Consider the following 18,443-nt stretch of genomic DNA (forward strand, 5'->3'; position numbering starts at 1 on the left):
AAGGTTGCAGGCAGGAAGGGAGGCGGCTGGGCAAGCTCTTCGGAGGGCAGCACCAAGTTGAGGGCTGTCAACTCTTGGAGCGCACACGTTTCCCCACCACCACCCTATCCGGCCCGCGGGCGCCCACCAAGCCCGCTTTGCGGTCGGGACTCGTTCCCTCCACCCCCAAGCCGGGTGTCGATGCCCGGGTCGCGGCGCTAGGTCCCGGAAGCAAGGTCGCCCCGCCCCGCGCTGCAGCCCCGCCCGCCTTCAGACGGGGGTGCGGCTCCAGGAAACGGCGCGCTCGCAGCTCTGAGCTCCGACCAGCGTTCGACGCGCCGGGACTGCCCCGCAAACTCAGCCAGCCCACCCGGCGGACCCCAGCGGCCGCCCCAGCAAGCACGGCCTAGATCCAAATTTCAGACACCTCTGCACGGACAGGGCGGACAGGACGGGCAGAGCAGAAAGGGCGCCCAGAGACCATGGGGACCCTCTCAGGACCAGCAGTGGCGAGCAAGCGGGATCCCCGAGCCTGAAAAGTGGGCAGCAAGAGCTGCTAGGGCCATGACTTCGGTGTGGAAGCGCCTGCAGCGAGTGGGCAAGCGGGCCGCCAAGTTCCAGTTTGTGGCATGTTACCATGAACTGGTGTTGGAGTGCACCAAGAAATGGTGAGTAGAAGGGAGGCCTGAGGGAGTCCCCCAAGACTGATGTGGGACTCCATTTAGCTTGACCTGTTTGAGCCTGAGAAAATCGTTCCAAGTCAAACCGCTAAAGGGGTCTCATCCTAGGTGTGTCTTGCAGCTTAGGGGACTCCAGGAGTTGAGAGGTGTGGAGAGCCTTGTTGAAGGCAAGACTCAGAGGCAGGAGAAGAATCTGTGCCCACATTTAAATCAGCTGTGGTCAGGACTGAGGGAGGAGGCTTCGTTCCTCAAGCCAAGAGCGGTGCAGGGTGGCAGTGGAAATCGGAACAAGTTTTGAGGTCTCCAGGTGGCCAAGGCTGGGGACAGACTTCATGGATCTTAGTCCAGTTCAGAGTGAAGATGTGGCCTTCTCTTTTTCTGCCCTCCCCCTTCAGCCAGAGTGGGCCCCAGAGGCTGAAGATGTTTCCACAATGTCCTTAAAAGGGGAAACTGAGCTTGGAGGGATGAAGGGGGAGGCGGGGAGAGGCTTAAAGGGGCCTGAGGTCCTAGGGATTGGTGGGTCCGGGAGGAGAGGATCTGTAGAGGGAAAGGTGGCAGGGTGAGGGGACAATCGCAAGGAGTTGCAGGCCTTGTCTTGGGCTGTCAAAGGGCCCTGGGGGCATCTGGCTCACATGCCCCCACGGGGCAGCTGCCCAGGTCCCTGCGTCACACCCTAAATATATGTGCTCGCTGGTGTCAGCTTCCCCTGGCTGGATTAGGGCACAGCTGTGGGGGCCTCACAGGCCAGGCGGGGCTAAATATAGAGTCCCAAGGGGGAAGAGCAGGGGTAGGCCGGAACCAAGGGGTTTAAGGGAGGGGGTGAGCAGAGGCTGGGGTCCTTGGAGCAGCCGCCAGCCATTCCTCTCCTGAACACGCTGGACCTCCTGGGAAGCCCCTTATACGATACAGGCTGAGGGAGAGTAGGAGCTAGCTGGGGTAACACGGCAGAGCTGGCACTTGAACTCTGGCCTCTGGTTCCTGCCCCAGCATTCTGGGTGAGGCCAAAGGGACGCTGGGCATGGTTCTGGTGAGTAGACAGAGGGTACAGACAGTGTCAGTGGGCTGAGTCACAAGCAGCAATGGGTAAGGCCTGCTGGATTTCTTAGCCAGGAGCCCAGGACAGGAAGCTGCCCCTGCCTAGGTCATAGCTTCCCAGGAAGGCGTGCCGTCCTGAGTCAGGCTGCCCAACCAGGCCACACCCTCCCTAGGCACCCCTGCTGTTTCCCTTTTCTGGGAAGGCCTTGCTGGGCCATTGCCTGTGGTTTGGGGCAGGGAATGGTTGCTTACTTCTGGGTCAGAGGACTCTAGACTCAGCTGTGTGACCTTATCTGGCCCATTTCTCTGTGTCTCAGAAACCTCAAGGGTTAAGAGCAAGTCGCTTGTCCTGTCAGCCTCCAGAGAGGCAGTGAGTTGGGCAGACCTAAGCATCCAGGCATGGGGCTGGAAACAATCAGAGAAGGTTCTCAGGCTGCCTTCACCTCGCCCTTTCCTGGACCAAGCTCACCCTCCTGGGCAGTGGTTAGACACTAACCCAAAGAGGCCCTGTCCCCGAGGCCCAGGCACGGGTCAGCACCTTGTCAGGGACTAGCTCTGTGCGGCTCTCCTTGCTTGTCTCTGCCTCTACACATGCCTGCGTCTCCTGAGTCTGTGCAACACATGCTGCTCTTCAGCTTGGCTGGAGTCTCCTCACGCTTCCCTTGGACTCCGCTGTCATCGTCCCTTCAGAGCAATGGTCAGTGCATCTGGACTTCAGGATGTAGGAGTCCTGCCTGACCCTCCTCAGGCCAGCCAATGCCCCGGAGTGCAGCAGACCCTCAGTGTGTGGCGGTTGTCTCGTGGCTGGCTAACCCTGTGCTTCTCTGGCCTCACCCCTCCCGTTTGGCCTCACTCTGTCTCTGCCACTCCCCTAGCCTCAGATCCTTGCACTTGGCTGGTTCCTCCAGCTGGAGCCTTCTCTGAAGATGAAAACCACCTCCTCCACTCCTGCCTCTGCTCAGATACCCAGCCTCAAAGAGACAGCAGGCAGGCTCTTTCACAGGCCCCTAAAGGTCGTTACTAATTTATTTTCTTACACACACACACACACACACACACACACACACACACTTTTTTCTTTTCTTTTTCTTCTTTCTTTTCTTTCTTTCTTTTTTTTTTTTAAGACAGGGTCTCACCATGTAGCCCTTGCTGGCTTGGGATTACTGTATAGACCAGGCTGCCCTTGAACTCAGACCTGCCTCCATCTGCTTCCCGAGTGCTGGCATTAAAGATCTGCACCACCAAACTAGGCTTATTTTCCTTTTTGTCTCTACTTTTCTCCTATCTTCCTTCTATCTCAAAGGGTCTTGCCTCAGCCCCAGGGGGTCTAGCCTCAGCCCCAGGGGGTCTTGCCTCGGCCACCGAGTCTGTCTTCTCCCTCCTTTACTTTGCCCTCAGAACAAACTGAGCCCCAGAGGTACTCCACAAATATTTGTGAATAAATGACTTCTTTACCACCAAGTCTTCGTCTTCCCATGTTCCTGTGTGAGCACACATGTGTGTGTGCATGTAGCTGTTCCTGTCACTCTTTTTCAAAGGCCCTGCTGGGCCATGGTGTCCCAATCTCCACTGTCCAGGCCTTTGCCCTTCGGTCCCTGCCCCACCCTGCCTGAGCAGCCCCACCCTACAACCTGTGACCCTAGATAAGAAGCTGCCCGTGCCCTCTCCTTGGGAAGGGGGCCGCGGAGACCCCAGGGAGATAGGAAAGGAGGAAGAGAAAATGGGGAAGCTAGGTCGGGCCTGGTTAAGTAGCTCTTCCCTTTCTTCCAGGCAGCCAGACAAGTTGGTAGTGGTATGGACTCGGCGGAACCGACGCATCTGCTCCAAGGTAAGAAAGATGGGCAACTGGGACTCCATGTTGGGAGGTGGGGCCGAGGGGGAGGTAGATGGGAGCTGAGGGGAGAGTGTAATCAGGTTCATGTCATCTCGGCGTCTGCAGGGAGAAAGGAAGATGGGGTGAAGGAGATAAGGGCCTGATGGTGATGGGGGAAGAGTTGAGACTCAGGGGAGGACCCCCTACTGCCTCTTGCAGGCCCACAGCTGGCAGCCCGGCATCCAGAACCCATACCGTGGCACTGTGGTGTGGATGGTCCCTGAGAATGTGGACATCTCTGTGACCTTGTACAGGGTGAGTCTCTAGAGCTTGGGCATAGACTAGCAATGCTGAGTCTGTGACCCCACTGGTACGCGCCTCACCCACAGGAAAGAACCCAGTGTTGGGACCAGACACTTTGTAGGTTTGTTGCAAGTGGCTGGAGAGGCCTTCTTGTTGGGGAGGCGGGGGCAGCATTTACCCAACCTGTAGTAAGGAAGTCACCTGGGATCAGAAGCTAGGGCACAAGGACTGAAGAACTGGCTCAGCAGTTAAGAGCACTGGCTGTTCTTCCAAAGAACCTGGTTCCATTCCGCCCACACATGGTAGCTCACAACCATCCACAACTCCAGTTCCAGGGGATCCAACGCCTTCTTCTGTCCTATAGGGGTACTGCACACACACACACACACACACACACACACACACACACACACACACGGTGCAGAGACATAAATGCTGGCAAAACACCCATACACAATCAAAGTAAATAATCATTTTATAAAGAAAAAGAAAAGAGAGTACAGGGTTGGCTGGAGCTGGAGCTCAGTTGTAGAGCATGCGTGGGGTTTGGGGTTCAATCCAGTACCACATATACACACTCAGAGAAGCCAAAGCTCATTCCAGGAGGGAACAGCAGGTGTGATGGCCCTGCCCCACCCCCAGCCAGTGCAGATTGTCTTCTGGCATTGCCCTCCTTGAAACCCTGTGCTCACCAGCACTCCCCTCTCCAGGACCCTCACGTGGACCAGTATGAAGCCAAAGAATGGACTTTCATCATTGAAAACGTGAGTGTCTGGGTAGGTTGGACTTGCAATCTCAGGGACCTCGGGACAGCACTGATGCTTCTTCTGCTGTTACCCTACCCCCCACCCACAGGAGTCCAAGGGACAGCGGAAGGTACTGGCCACAGTTGATGTAGACCTGGCTCGTCACGCAGGGCCTGTGCCTGCTCAGGTTCCACTTCGTCTACGACTGAAGCCCAAATCTGTGAAGGTAGTGCACGCTGAGCTGAGCCTCACCCTTTCTGGGGTGCTGCTGCGTGAGGGCCGTGCCACGTAAGTCTTCACCTGTCCTCCCAGGCCCCGACCTGTGCTCTCTGACTCCAGCCCTCACCCCTGACTTCACACCCACAGGGATGATGACATGCAGAGTCTGGCCAGCCTCATGAGTGTGAAGCCTAGTGACGTGGGCAACTTGGATGACTTTGCTGAGAGTGACGAGGAAGAAGCTAATGGCCCTGGGGCTCCTGAGGTCCGGGCACGAGGCCCCCAGTCAGGTGGGCTCACAGTTACCCACGGGCGGAGACTGCTAAGATGGATCACGTGTTGGGTGTTCTGGGGTAGGGCCGGCTTGTGCTCACCCAGAGAGAGGTCCTCATTACAGCAGCTCCAACCTCCAACCTGTCCAGCTGCTCTGATTGTCCAAGCTTGATCTTGGTCCTGTGGGTGCGTCAGTCTTGAGCAGAGTCCTGTAGAACGGGTCCCCAAAATCTCCTCCTGTTCCGGGCCATCTCATCCCGGTGTGGATGCCCATTTGGTCCCTGTCAGGCCTGAGAAGCTGGGTCATATGAAGTGTGGGCTCTGTCCAGTCTCTTCCTCCCATTCAGACTGCCTTCCTCCCTTCTGCTCTCCCTCCCTTCTCCTCCTTAAAGCCTTTTAGCCTTCATTTTTGTGGTTCTTTCTCACTCTTTCTCTTTCTGCATCTGCGGGCCTCCCTCTTCTCCAAGGCCGGGGCTGTGCCCTGAGACTGGCGCGTTTCCCAGGTAGGCCCTGAACTCTAGTTGGGGGTCACGGTGGGGTTCAAACTGTAGAGTCCTGCCTTGGCCTGACTATGCCCCTCCAATGAATCCCCCTTCAGATCCTTCTCGAGAGCTGAAGACACTCTGTGAAGAAGACGATGAAGGCCACACACGGCCCCAGCAGGCAGGTGAGACTTGGCCTGAGACTAGAGTTGGGGCCTGGACCTATGTCACAATGCAGCCCTCAGCATCCTCTCCCTTTCCCCCAGCTGCCAGATCCTTTAGTGCTGAAGATACCAGCCCTGCCCCTGTGAGTGCCCCTGTGCCCCCGGCCAGGGCCTCCCGGGGCCAGGGGTTGGAACCCGCTGCCATAGCCGGGGGCCAGGTGGGGCCTGAAACCCCAAGGCCCCCACAGTCCCCACCAGAGACAAGGTAAGGAACCAGCTCTGTTGCTGTCAGAAGCAGATGCACACCACCCAGTCTCCACCCTCCTCCCTAATGCTCTCACGTTCTCAAGGGTGGTGTAGAGCTGTGTCTGAGTCTTAACAGGAGACCGCCACAACACTTGTTCCTGCTTTTTTCCTCAGGTCCACCAGGCAACCAGGCCAGGACATGGTCCCCACCCCAGCCCCTCGGCTCCGGAAAGGCTCTGATGTATCCCGGTCCCCAGCCCCCTACAGTGGGGATGAGGACCCCAATACCTCAGAGGATCCTCTAACAGGAATGGGTTCTTCTGGGGAGACCCAGGTCCAGATAAGCTCTCAGGAAGGGACAGAGGCCCATGGAGCCAAGCCAGAACCAGACATTGAGGGCAGAGGCTCCAGGGAGGTTTTAGGAGGAGAAAGATCCGATGTTGAAGAGGATGACACTGGGGACAGGCCAGAGGCTAGCGGGGCAGGAAACAGAGAGAAGAACACTAAGGAGCCATGCATCACAGCTGGAGAGGCTGAAGAGAGTTCAAAACTTCATCAAGTAGCTGCTGAGCAGAAGTCAAAGGTACAACACATAGCCACGGAGGGCCCAGAGGCTGCAGGGCTGGTGCCTGAGGCAAGATTTGGGGAAGCTCCTGAGGCTCCCCCTAAAAGTGCTCAGAGGAGGATGGGGGTAAGGACCCAGGAAGAGGCTCCCAGTGGCCCGAACCAACCTCCAGCTGAGCCTGAAGGGCATCTCGGGCCCCTTAGGGGTACCAGGCCTGCAGACCAGGCGAGAGAAAGCACAGAGGTCAGGGACAGCCCCCCTGTTATTGGGAGGACAGGCCTGGATCAGGGCCCCGTTGCTGGAGCAGCAAGCACTGGGACCCAGGGGAGCAGCTTTCAGAAAGTCCCCTGCCTTGGCCAGCGGGTAGTATCTGGAGATCTGAGGGCCCAGGAGGCAGAAGTAAGGGAGCCAAGGGTTCTGGAAACAGAGGCTGAGTGGGTACCTTGGAAGGTGAAAGGGACACCAAATACAGATGTTGGGAGACCTGAGTTTCAAGGAATAGAGACTGGCACATCAGAGTCTGAAATATTGGAGGCCCAAGAGTCAGAGGCAGCAAGATCAGAGGCCCTGGAGTCAGAGGCTACTGGAACGGCACAGTCTGAGGTATTGAGGACCCAGGATGAAGAGATTGGGGTTCTGGGGATGCTGAGGACGGGGACTGAGATAAGGGAGTCTAAGGAATTTGGGGTCCAGAAAACAGTTGGGAGTTCTACAGTTCTAGGTTCCAAGACAGTGACAGCAGAAACTAAGATATTGGAAGCCCAGGAGATAGCAGATGGGGGGCCTGGTGTACTGAAGATAGAGGCTGAGATACTGGGAGCCCCAAAGACAGAGGCTGGGGAAGCAGGAGGTGGAATACTGGAGACCCAGAAGGTAGCAACCAAGGGTTCAGAGTCTCCAAAGGTGGAGGCAGAGATGGCAAAGTCTGATACATTGGGAATGCAGGAGATGGAGGTGGAGGAGGCTTGGAGTATTCCAAGGATAGAGACTGAAACAGCAGTAACTGAGATATTGGGGATCCACAAAATAGCATTTGAGGGTCCAGGGCGCCCACAGATACAATCTAGCATAGTAGGGACCCAGGCGACAGAGGTGGGGGGCTCAGGTGTTTCAGTGATGCAGACAGCAGAAGACGGTATACTGGGGACCCCGGAGGTATCAGCAGGTCATGGAGTACTTTGGGTAGAAGCTGAGAAACCAGAATCTGAGCTTGAAGGGTCCCTGGAGACAGATGAAGGAGACTTGGGGATTCTGGAGGTAGACACTGGGCCAGCGGACGCCAAGATCTTAGAGGCTCCAGAGACAGCAGCTGGGGCTTTTGAGGTGCTAGGAATAGGAACCGAGGGAGCCAGGGTCTTGGATACAGGGACTGGCTCTTCAGATGTCCCAGAGAAAGAAGCTGAAGAGGCTGAGATACTGGAGACCGAGGAGCTACCTGAGGGTTCTGTGGCACTGAGAATAGTGGCTGAGATAACAGAATCTAGGATCTTAGGGGCCCAGAAGACTGAGGTGGGAGGCCCTGGGATATCACAGACAAAAGTTGGAGGGGCAGAGGCTGAAATACTGGGGACCCAGAAAATAGCATCTGAGGGTTCAGGAGATCCAGGGAGGGAAGCTAAGATGGAAGAGTCTGAGATCTTGGTGGCCCAAGAGACAGAAGTGGAGATTGGGGAGATCCCAGAGGTAGAGACAGAAACAGTGGATGCTGAGTTATTTGGGACCCAGAAGGCAGAAATAGGAGGTTTGGAGACCCCAGAGTTAGAAGCTGAGACAGTGAAGTCTGAGATTCTGGAGGCCCAAGAGATGGAAGTAAGGGAGTCGGGGCCTCTGGGGATAGAGGCTAAGATGGCAGAAGCTGAGATAGACAGGGCCCAAGAGATAGAAGCAAGGGATTCTGGGGTCTCCAGACCAGAGGCTGGAACAGCAGAGGCTGAGGTACTGAGGGCCCAGTGGGCAGAAAGTATAGTTTTGAAGTCTGAGGAGGCAAAGGCTGACACTTTGGAGGTCCAGGAGCCTGGAACTTGGGGAGCTCTCAAGTGTGAGGCCTTAAGAGTCGCAGTGACTAAGCAAAGAGTTTCTGGGGCCGAGGGAGTAGCACCCGAGGTGTCCAGGGTACAAGAGACAGAAACGAAAGTTTTAGGGATAGTAGAGGCCAAGTCTTGGACCTTGGGGCCCCAGGAAGCAGAGAGGGAGGGGTCTGAGTCTTCAGAGAATAAATCTGATATTTTTGAGGCCCAGGAAGCAGAATCTGGGGTCTTGGGAACCGCGAAGGGAAAAGAAGCTGATGAAAGCCTCGAAGGGGCCAGCCTGTCTAAGGCACAGGTGGCCAGTGGGGCAGGGGCTGGGGTACCCAGGCCCTCGGGGGCCTCTTCCCCAGAGGAGTCTGAAGAGGACAGGAGGCTGCCGGGTAGCCAGGTAGGGATGGGGGCCACTGATGGCCCGTCTGCTTCCTCCACTAACCCGGGGCTGAGGGAACAGTGACTCTGCATGGACCCACCTGTTGGACCGAGATGTGGTTTTGGGAGGGGAGGGGATTCAGCTTCAAGAAGCTCCCTCCTCCCTCCTCCCTCCTCCCTCCTCCCTCAGGATGCCCTGGCCCTTTCACCCTGCTAGGCTGCATGGAGCTGGATATCCTTAAGCTGATTTTCTGGGCTGACTTTGAGATGTGGCTGCTGGTGACCTCTGACCTTGCCTGGGCACCACTGACCTTTTAGGTGACCTTGGCAGATAACGTCCTTACCCCAAGCTGGAAACCTAATGCTCTGGCCAGTGGTCTCTGGTGATCCTTGCAGACTCAGAGCTGGGGTGGTTTTATGCCAGGCCTGAACTTCCCCAAAGGGCAGAGGATGTAAGTCATCAGAATGCAAACTCTGAATCTACCCTTGTGTTCCCAGGCACCACCTACCCCGGTCAGCTCCAGCCAGTCCCTGCTGGAGTGGTGCCAGGAGGTCACCAAGGGCTACCGTGGTGTCTGCATCACCAATTTCACCACATCCTGGCGCAACGGCCTGGCCTTCTGTGCTATTTTACATCGATTCTACCCAGACAAGATGTGAGCGGCCAGGGACACGGGGATGGGGGAGAGCAAGCCTGCGGGGACACCGTTCTGACCAGCTCTCTCTCTCTCTCTGCAGTGACTATCTCTCCCTTGACCCACTGGACATCAAACAGAACAACAAGCAGGTGAGATGCGGGGGAGCCGCGGCTCAGGAAAGGGTCTAGCTGGAGATCAGGCCGCTGCTGAGAATTGGAGAGGCCGAGGTGCAGGACCCTGGACTGGCTTTTTGGAAACCTTAACATCTTTTTGGTTACCAAATTGTTTGTTTGCCCGAGATTTGTTTTGGTGTTTTTAATTTTAAAAGCATATTTTCCCTAGAGAGTTTCTTGCCAAAAAATCATCCTTTGAGAACTGGGTGGGCGATGTGCTGTTGCTAGGTAACAGTGAAGGCGGGCCTTGTTGCCAGATTACCCTCTGCAGGAGGGTGAAGGCGTTGCTAAGCAAATCTTGGCTCCGGAGTCTCAGGGACCCCCGAGGCTGGCTTGGATTTGGAGTGTTGCTGGGTCGCCGCTGCTTCTGACCAGAGCGCACCCCCTTTCCAGGCTTTTGATGGCTTCGCTGCCCTGGGTGTGTCTCGCTTGTTGGAGCCAGCTGACATGGTTCTTCTGTCTGTACCTGACAAGCTCATCGTCATGACGTACCTGTGCCAGATCCGAGCCTTCTGCACTGGGCAGGAGCTGCAGCTGGTACAGCTGGAAGGCGGTGGTGGCTCTGGCACTTACCGTGTGGGCAACGCCCAGCCGAGCCTGCCCGACGGTCTGGATGCAGGCAACCTGGCGCAGCGGCTACGGGAGCATGGGGCTGAAGCGCCCACAGAGCCCAAGGAGGCTGTGAACCGCGGGGCTGGGGCGGCACCAAAGGTGACCTCTAGGGACATGGACCTGGCCTGCGCCTCCAAGGATGGAGAGGCCGAGGCTACCCAGGAAGCAGTCCCCCCAGAGGCACCCTCCGACGGCCCCAGAGCCCGGTCATCCACGTCCCCGGTGGCCCCCACAGAGGGGTTGGTAAACGGAGTGGGGGCACCAAGTGGTATGAGTGGTGTGAGACTGAGACGGTCCTCGGTCAATGGGGAGGCCGGGCCGGTACCCCCACCCCGAGCACATGGCTCTTTCTCCCACGTGCGTGACGCTGATTTGCTAAAGAAGAGACGATCCAGGCTACGGAATAGCAATTCCTTCTCCGTGGACGACCCGGACTCTGGAGCTGCAGTCGGCTCAGGACCTGCAGGAGCTGGGGCTGTGGTGAGTACCCCAACCCTGCTGCAGCTTTGGATAGTAGGGGTCTTTCAGAGAAGGGCCCTGAATGGTCCCAATGTCAGGGCTGGTGCAGGAGTGGCAACTTCAGAGAGGTCACTTAGCGCTGGATGCTAGGATGCACTTAGATCAGATGGACCCTGGCGCTGTGGAAGTTCCCCTGGTATATGGTACTGAGCACCCTGTCGGGGGACAAAGCCCACAGAACACCTAGACCGCCAGTTTTGTAGATGTGAGTGGTTTCTAACATTTGGTATCCAGTTTGTAGAAACATGGGCTGTAGCAGGAAGTTCCCAGAAGGCTCCAAGTTCAGCCCCTGCTCTTTGGGCCTTTTCTTTCTCTGTGGGTGGCCTTGGGTGTCACTTAGCAACCACCTGACCCATAGCAAGGGGAAGGGATACTGTTCTCTAGTGGCCCCTGTGGCTCCTCCCAGACTCCAGATCTCTGGCTTGAATTTTTAACCCCTGAGGCTTAATGGGAGTTAGGAGGTGGGACTTCTTGCCTGGGAGAGTGTCTCCACCCCTTTGTCTCAGGTCCTATCTCACACACACACACACACACACACTCCTCCTTGTGCTAGAGGAGAGATGGCGACACAGGAAGCTTAGGGACCCGAGATGAGCTCTGGCCACAGGCTTTCAACTGAGAGCGTCAGCAGAAGCCACTGAACACCTGCCCCCAGTGATGGTCCAATGGACAGTTTACCTGGTGAAAAACAGAGGACTAAGGGAATAACGCAGTGATAGAACATTTGCCTAAGAGGTCCTGGGTTCAAACCCCAGTGTCCCTACATCACAGCAAAATGCTGGGCGGGTGGCAGATGCCTGCAATCCTAGCACTTGGGAGGTAGAAGCAGAAAAATCAGGAGTTCAAGCCATTTCAAAACCAAACAAAGCATGACAGGGCTGGAGTGTGCGGCTTAGTAGGTGAAGAGCTTACGGAACACATGAGGACCTCAGTTTGGATCCCCAGCACCATGTAAAAAGCCTGTAGAAATCTGGGTGTGATGGCATGTGCCTGTAATCTCAGTACTGAGAGGTAGGCACAGGAGGCTTGCTGACCACCCAGTGTAACTTAATTAGTGAGCTCGAGGTTCAGTGAGAGACGATGTCTCAGAGAACAAGGTGGAGGACCGATGACTTCTCAGGTAGAAGTCCTTGTCACCTGAGATCTATCCCTGGGACCCACATGATGGAAGGAGAGAACCCATTCATACTAGCTGTCCCCTGACCTCCACACCTGTGCTGTGGCACACAACCTCCTCCCTCAATACATAAATAAATCTAAAAAAAAAAAAAGAAAACAAGGTGGCGTGTGATAGAGGAAGACAACAGTTATCCGGCCTCCACACACATCCACACAGGCAGTCACACCCTCACACACATGCACACACAAGCATGCAACACACACACACACATACATAACAAACAAAAATATAACATGAGAGAAAAAAGAAAAAGAAAATGGGAAGGTATGGTTCTCAAGCGAGGAGACCCACACAAGCAAAAAGGGGGCATCAGGACATTCACACCTCAGATGCCAGTGAGGCCAGCCTGAGAATAGGAGCCCTGAGGGGCGGTCCAGAGACATGTGAAGCTGGGAATGAGAGGCAGAGAGGCATTTCCTGCAGGAGGAGGTAGAGGTAGGACTTGTAGCCCAGCTGGCTAATGTAGGTCAGTGGCTCTTTAAGTCACAGAAGGGAGGGCTCAGGAGTCACGCTTCTGGGGCCGAGTCCCAGCATCTGGTCTTTCCAAGCCAGGCCCTCCCCCTGCCCTTGCTGCACAAGAGATATTTGACCCATGAGACGCGAGGAGGCTCTCTCATTGGCTGACTTTTGCACCTACTGCTTTGGGAGGGTGTTCAGCCTCACCCCACCCTTGGAAGCTCCCCAAGGCCTGGAGTAGGCTGAGGTCAGGCACCTCGAGGCTGAGGTGGGGTAGAGCAGCTGCGTGAGAAACATGGATGCTTCTAGGGCAGCCCATCAAAGAAAGTATAAAAAGAGGAATTTAGGTCAGACATGAGGAAGCGGCTTTGGAATTCCCACCAGGGCTGGTGTGAGTAAGCACAAATGCCGCTGACATTTGGTGTTCTCCATCCCCGATTCTGCCTACTCCGCCAGGTGGGCCATCCCCACGATTCCTCAGCTTCCCACGGCGCCCCTCACAGGAAGCCGTGATTCCTGCCTTTTAAGGGTGGGAATAGTGAAGTTGAGGGAGATGAAGAGGCAAAGGGGGTGCTGTTGGCTGTGAACGTGGGTTCTGAGCTTGCATTACTAATTGGCGCCCTCTGCTGGGCTCCACACAGCTAACATCCCCCACTCCCAGCTAGCCACTTAGACCTTTCTGTGCTTCGACCCTGAGGATAAGTATCAAAAGTGTGGACACCCTTTGCAAAGTGACGTGAAGCCACCACTGTATGGTGTCAAAATGGGAGCTGAATGTTTCCCCGGGTGCCTATCTGGAGTCCTGCATCAGGGCTGGGATCTATCCCCAAGCCCAGTGTGGCAGGGCATCTGGGCTTGGGAAGAAGTTTTGAGTTAGACATCTCTGGGCCATAGGCAAACTTCATTTCTGGCCCCCTGTTCCCTTGTCTGCAGAGTGAGACTAGCTGCCACCTTACAAGGTCCGGGAGGAGATGTCAGTGCTTAGCAGTTATTACCTTTAGTCGTGGACCTCATGTGCTGGACCCTGGGCCTATCTGAAGGGTCAGTCTCTTAGAGAGTTGACTGGGGTTAAGAGCATGAAGTGTTCTTACAAAGGACCTGATCCCAGCACCCATATCCAGCGGCTCACAGCTGCCTATAACTCCAGCGTCAGAGGCTCTGACACCGTCTTCTGGCTTCCAGGGGCACCTGCACTTGTATGCACATTTCCACATACACATGATTTTAAACATAAAATAAACCGGGGCTCCGGAGGACCCAAGTTCAGTTCCAAGCACACAAGACAGGCAATTCACAACAGCCTATGACTTTAACTCCAGGTTATCCAATGCCTCTGGTCTCTGAGAGCGCCCATATACATGTGGCATACACTCACACAGACACAAACATACACACACAATCAAAAATAAATCTTTAAATTTTTTTTAACAGGACTGGGAAAATGTCTCAATGGTTAAGAGAACATAGTGCTAATCCAGAGGACCCAAGTTCAGTTCCCAGTACCCACATCAGGTGGCGCACAACGGCTTATTCCTACTCTAGAGGGATCGGATATCTCTGGCCTCTGTAGGCACCTACACTCACACACACACACACACACACACACACACACACACACACACAGAGGTACACATCCATATATATAATTAACAATAATAAAAATAAATTTAAAAAATTTAAAAACCTTAAAAAAAAATGGTCAAATGTAGTGGTGCATGCCTTTAATCCCAGCACTCAGGAGGCAGAGGCAGGTGAATCGCTGTGAGTTTGAGGTTAGCCTGGTCTACATATTGAGTTTCAGGCCTGCCAAAGATGTTGCATAGTGAGATCCTGTCTTAAGTAAATAAAGGGGTCATCTCTAGTGAGTTAAAGAGGCTGGAGTAGCATGAGGAGGAGTGTGGGATTGGAGCTACCAATGAGTAAGCCTTGGGGTGATCTCTGCCTCAGTGGGGAACCAGGACAAACTTCCAGACACTAGAGGGCCAGGAAGGGAGGCAGAGTGTGTGCAAGGAAGTCTGAGGAGCCCCTTGCAAGAGGGGTCCACGCTGGGCCAGGAAGGTCTAGTTGGTTTGGAGCAGCTTAAGATGGAGGATAGTTTCAGACCAAGGAAGATTTTTAGGGAAGCCAAAGTCCATGGCTGCGACCAGAGGGTGACTTGGTGGGGCTCTGGTGGGAAGGGCTGAAGCTCCCCACTGTCCTGAGGCAGTGAGACTGGGGGCTGAGATGGGGTGTGGAGAAAGCTTCACCGTGAGTGACTGTTCTGAGATCTGTTTGGGGAAGACCTCTCTGCTCAAGGGCGAGGTGAATGGCAGGGCATGGGGGTGGCTGGTCTCACCACAGCTAATCCAATCCAGACAGGATAGATAGCACCTGAGCCAGGAGGCTTGTCTGAGAGGTACACACTGGAGTGAGCAGTGGGCAAATCCTATAGGTTCCACTCCTCTGACCCAGAAGAGGGGCTAGCAGTATCGACAAAGGAGCCAGGCTGCCAAATGAGTTCAAAGTTAGGCCCCCGGGGCTGGGCAGTAGGCTCGGGGGTTAAGAGCACGCTCTTGCAGAGGACCTGGGTTTGGTTCTCAGCGCCACACAGTGGTTCATAACTCCAGTTCCAAGGGATCTTCAGGCCATCTGACACCCTCTTCTGACCTCTGCAAATACTGGGCACCCATATGCTGCCCATACATACATGCAGGAAAAACATTCAAACACATAAAATAAACAAATCTAAAATATTTGTAAAAATAATTGGGCCCTAGTAACAGGGAATGGGGCACAGTGGGGCCCGACTTGGCCCTTGCAGGATGAAAGTCTTCTGTCAAGAGCGTTGTTACGGGCTGGAGAGATGGCTCAGAGGTTAAGAGCACTGGCTGCTCTTCCAGAGGTCCTGAGTTCAATTCCCAGCAACCACATGGTGGCTCACAACCATCTGTAATGAGATCTGGCGCCCTCTTCTTGCTTGCAGGCATACAGGCAGAACATTGTATAAATAATAAATAAAAATCTTAAAAAAAAAAAAAAAAAAAAAAGTGTTGTTACCTCTAGGTATGGGATCCTATCAGGTAGGAGGGTGCCCCCTTCTGGCCGGAAGATAGATCCTGACTCAGGATAGCAAGGCAGTTCTGTCACTTCAGAGGCACTGGCTAAGTGACAAGAGCTAAATGACCCGAGAGGATTCTCTGAAGGAATGGGAAAGAGGGAGAAGACAGGCCTCTGCTGTCTTACCACTGACTTAGTCTAAAATAGTTAGCAACTCAGAGCCTCTGAAGGAGCGGTGGGCCCAGGCCCACAGATGGGAGTGAAGGCGTGGCTTTTCCTTGAGGAAGCCTTTTCCCTGAGGAGGTGCTCGTGGGACTGGAGAAGTAGCTGGAGCAGCTGTGTCTGAGACTAAGGATCCTCCCTCCCCTGTGTGTGAGAGGCTGTGGTTATCTGCACTGATTGGGACTGTTGGAAACCCATCCCAGCTCTCAGCCGACTTTTTCCACAGGAAGACCGGAACCCTGACTCCAGCCTTGACTCAGGCCCACGCACAGCCACAGCCCCGCAGCAGCCTTCCGGTGAGTGGTTTGGGAGATGGGGGGGTGACCCAGCTTAGCTCTGGGTAATCACAAATCCTTCTGGGGATTCCTGGGGCCTTCTGCTAGCTGGAAGAACCTAGCCTGGTTTCTATCTGCAGGTGGGAAGGAGGCTTCAGAGGAGCCACCCCCCAGTCCAGGGGAAGAGGCTGGCCTGGTAAGGAGGGCTGGGTGGGGGGAACTGCTGCGGTATTTTCTGAGCAGGGCCTGTGATGAGCTCACTGTCCTGTCTCCCCCCCTTCACTCCCAGCAACGGTTCCAGGACACTAGTCAGTATGTGTGCGCAGAGCTCCAGGCCCTGGAACAGGAGCAGAGGCAGATAGATGGGCGGGCTGCTGAGGTGGAGAAACAGCTGAGGAGCCTCATGGAATCAGGTGGGACAGGCATTTTGGGGTCCACTCCTCAACAGTCTCCCTAGGTCTGCCCAGCCCTGCGGCACTTCTGACCTTGGGAGGAGGCACAGCTAGTCTCTCTGGTGGCTGGAGGAAGCCTTTTGGAGGCATTGTAACTCAGGTTTCTGAGGCCACTGGGAAACAAGAAGCCCCCTCCCCGATCCTCAGCCACTCTGCCTCGACAGGAGGCAGCTCTGGTGACTGTCCTGGCCTAATTCAGGTGCCAACAGGCTGCAGGAGGAGGTGCTGATTGAGGAGTGGTTCACCCTGGTCAACAAGAAGAATGCGCTCATCCGGAGGCAGGACCAGCTGCAGCTGCTGTGAGTCCCTCCTCCTTAGGCCCCCGAGCCTCTGCTGGCCCCCCCCACCAGCTGGCTCAGGACTGCCTCGTAGACAGAATGAATCTTAGCTCTGCTTAGGGTTAGTCACGTCTTTCTTCTCTCTGCAAAGATCTTTTGGGAAAGATTTTGCTCAGCACTCTTACTAATATTTTGTCTTATCTAACTTACTGTATAAAAGCATACACCCCTTTACTCTTTAGTGAGAAAATAGGCCCTCCAATTTGACCCTAGCTTTACAGTAAGAAAAAAGGGGGCTGGAGAGATGGCTCAGTGGTTAAGAGCACCGACTGCTCTTCCAGAGGTCCTGAGTTCAATTCCCAGTTCAATTCCCAGCAACCACATGGTGGCTGACAACCACTGGTGCCCTCTTCTGGCCTGCAAGGACACATTGCAGGCAGAATACTGTATACATAATAAATAAAATAAATCTTTAAAAAAAAAAAGAAAGAAAAACAGGCTCTGAGAAGTCTGAGCAGGTTCTGAAGTGGGACGGCAAGCCGCTTTCCCCATGTTACCTTTACCATCCTGCATGCCAGAGGCAGCTCTCCTTCCCCAGAAGAATGTTAGCTTACTTTTTCATCCAAATATCCTTCTGGGGTATCTTTTGTATAAAAGGGATGTGGGGAAGGAGCGACAAACATCTAGAGTGTAACGGAGGGCAGCTGGAACAACTGGTGTCTCTGAGTGGGCACTGGGACAGAGCCCTGGGGTTCTCCCAGCCCGCCGCCGTGGAAACTGACAGAGATGAAGTGGTCACAGCCTTGGGCGTTCCCATCCCACTCTGTCTGACTTGGCCCCCTCCCCATCAGCATCGAGGAGCAGGACTTGGAGCGGAGGTTTGAACTGCTGAGCCGAGAGCTGCGGGCCATGCTGGCCATTGAAGGTGGGAAATGGGACGGCAGAGGCTGGAGGTAGAACAGGGCCAGGGTGGGCACCCTCCTGACTCGGGCTCCTGGTCTCTTAGAGTGGCAGAAAACGGTCGCGCAGCAGCACCGGGAGCAGCTCCTGTTGGAGGAGCTGGTGTCACTAGTGAATCAGAGGGATGAGCTGGTCCGGGACCTGGATCAGAAGGAGCGAATGTGAGTCGGGGACCCGGAGTCGGTTCCGGGAATTGGAGAGGCCTCGGGGCGCACTCCTGGGATGCCGTGTCTGGAATCTCAGGGCTTGTAAGTAGGGCCAACTTTGAGACTGACTTGAACCCCTTGTCCCCAGCGCTCTAGAGGAAGATGAGCGCCTGGAACGCGGCCTAGAGCAGAGACGTCGCAAGGTGAGCCGGCAGCTGAGCAGACGGGAACGCTGCTTGTTGAGCTGAGCCTCCTGCCTGGTTCTCGCCCTTCCTTTCTCTGGTCGTGGACCCGTCCTCGCCAGTCCCCAAGCCTGCACAGCGGAGGACAGGCCCCCCGCCCCATGCTCCTTCAGCGGGCAGAAACAGGGCAGACCAGACCCTAGGACTGGAGCAGTTGAGCCCGCCAGGCAGTATTTATTTATCCGAGTGTGTGTGAATGTTTTGGCGGTGGCCAGGATTCCAGGGGCGCTGCACAGAACTCTTCCCCTGTGTCTACAAAGCCATGGCGCGGAGACTGCCACCTACGTCCTCCTTCCCTTTTGTGTCTGGAGCAATAAAGTTGGACTGGGACAAACCAGCGCCTGCCCTTTCTC

General features: G+C 55.2%; 1 protein-coding gene across 3 annotated transcripts; it reads left to right on the forward strand.

Annotated features, from left to right (window-relative positions):
* Nucleotides 1-268: 268 nt before the first annotated feature.
* Ehbp1l1 (EH domain binding protein 1 like 1) lies at nucleotides 269-18,424 on the forward strand. 3 transcript variants are annotated; one of them, XM_059262628.1, is made up of 19 exons: nucleotides 269-647; nucleotides 3,465-3,522; nucleotides 3,727-3,822; nucleotides 4,521-4,574; nucleotides 4,666-4,844; nucleotides 4,923-5,065; nucleotides 5,647-5,715; nucleotides 5,797-5,959; nucleotides 6,115-8,920; nucleotides 9,400-9,557; nucleotides 9,640-9,688; nucleotides 10,106-10,804; nucleotides 15,964-16,033; nucleotides 16,153-16,208; nucleotides 16,302-16,425; nucleotides 16,664-16,763; nucleotides 17,594-17,667; nucleotides 17,749-17,863; nucleotides 17,997-18,424. In XM_059262628.1, exons 1-19 carry the CDS (start codon nucleotides 544-546, stop codon nucleotides 18,094-18,096), a joined length of 5,217 nt encoding a protein of 1,738 aa, XP_059118611.1. In that variant the 5' UTR covers nucleotides 269-543; the 3' UTR covers nucleotides 18,097-18,424. The 3 variants fall into 3 exon arrangements, with proteins under 3 accessions (XP_059118611.1, XP_059118615.1, XP_059118619.1); XM_059262632.1 differs by having other exon boundaries at nucleotides 6,115-6,523; XM_059262636.1 differs by lacking the exon at nucleotides 6,115-8,920 and having other exon boundaries at nucleotides 5,797-5,837.
* The last annotated feature ends 19 nt before the right edge of the window (nucleotides 18,425-18,443 follow it).

This window comes from Peromyscus eremicus, chromosome 1 (assembly GCF_949786415.1).
Source record: "Peromyscus eremicus chromosome 1, PerEre_H2_v1, whole genome shotgun sequence".
Lineage (NCBI taxonomy): Eukaryota > Metazoa > Chordata > Mammalia > Rodentia > Cricetidae > Peromyscus > Peromyscus eremicus.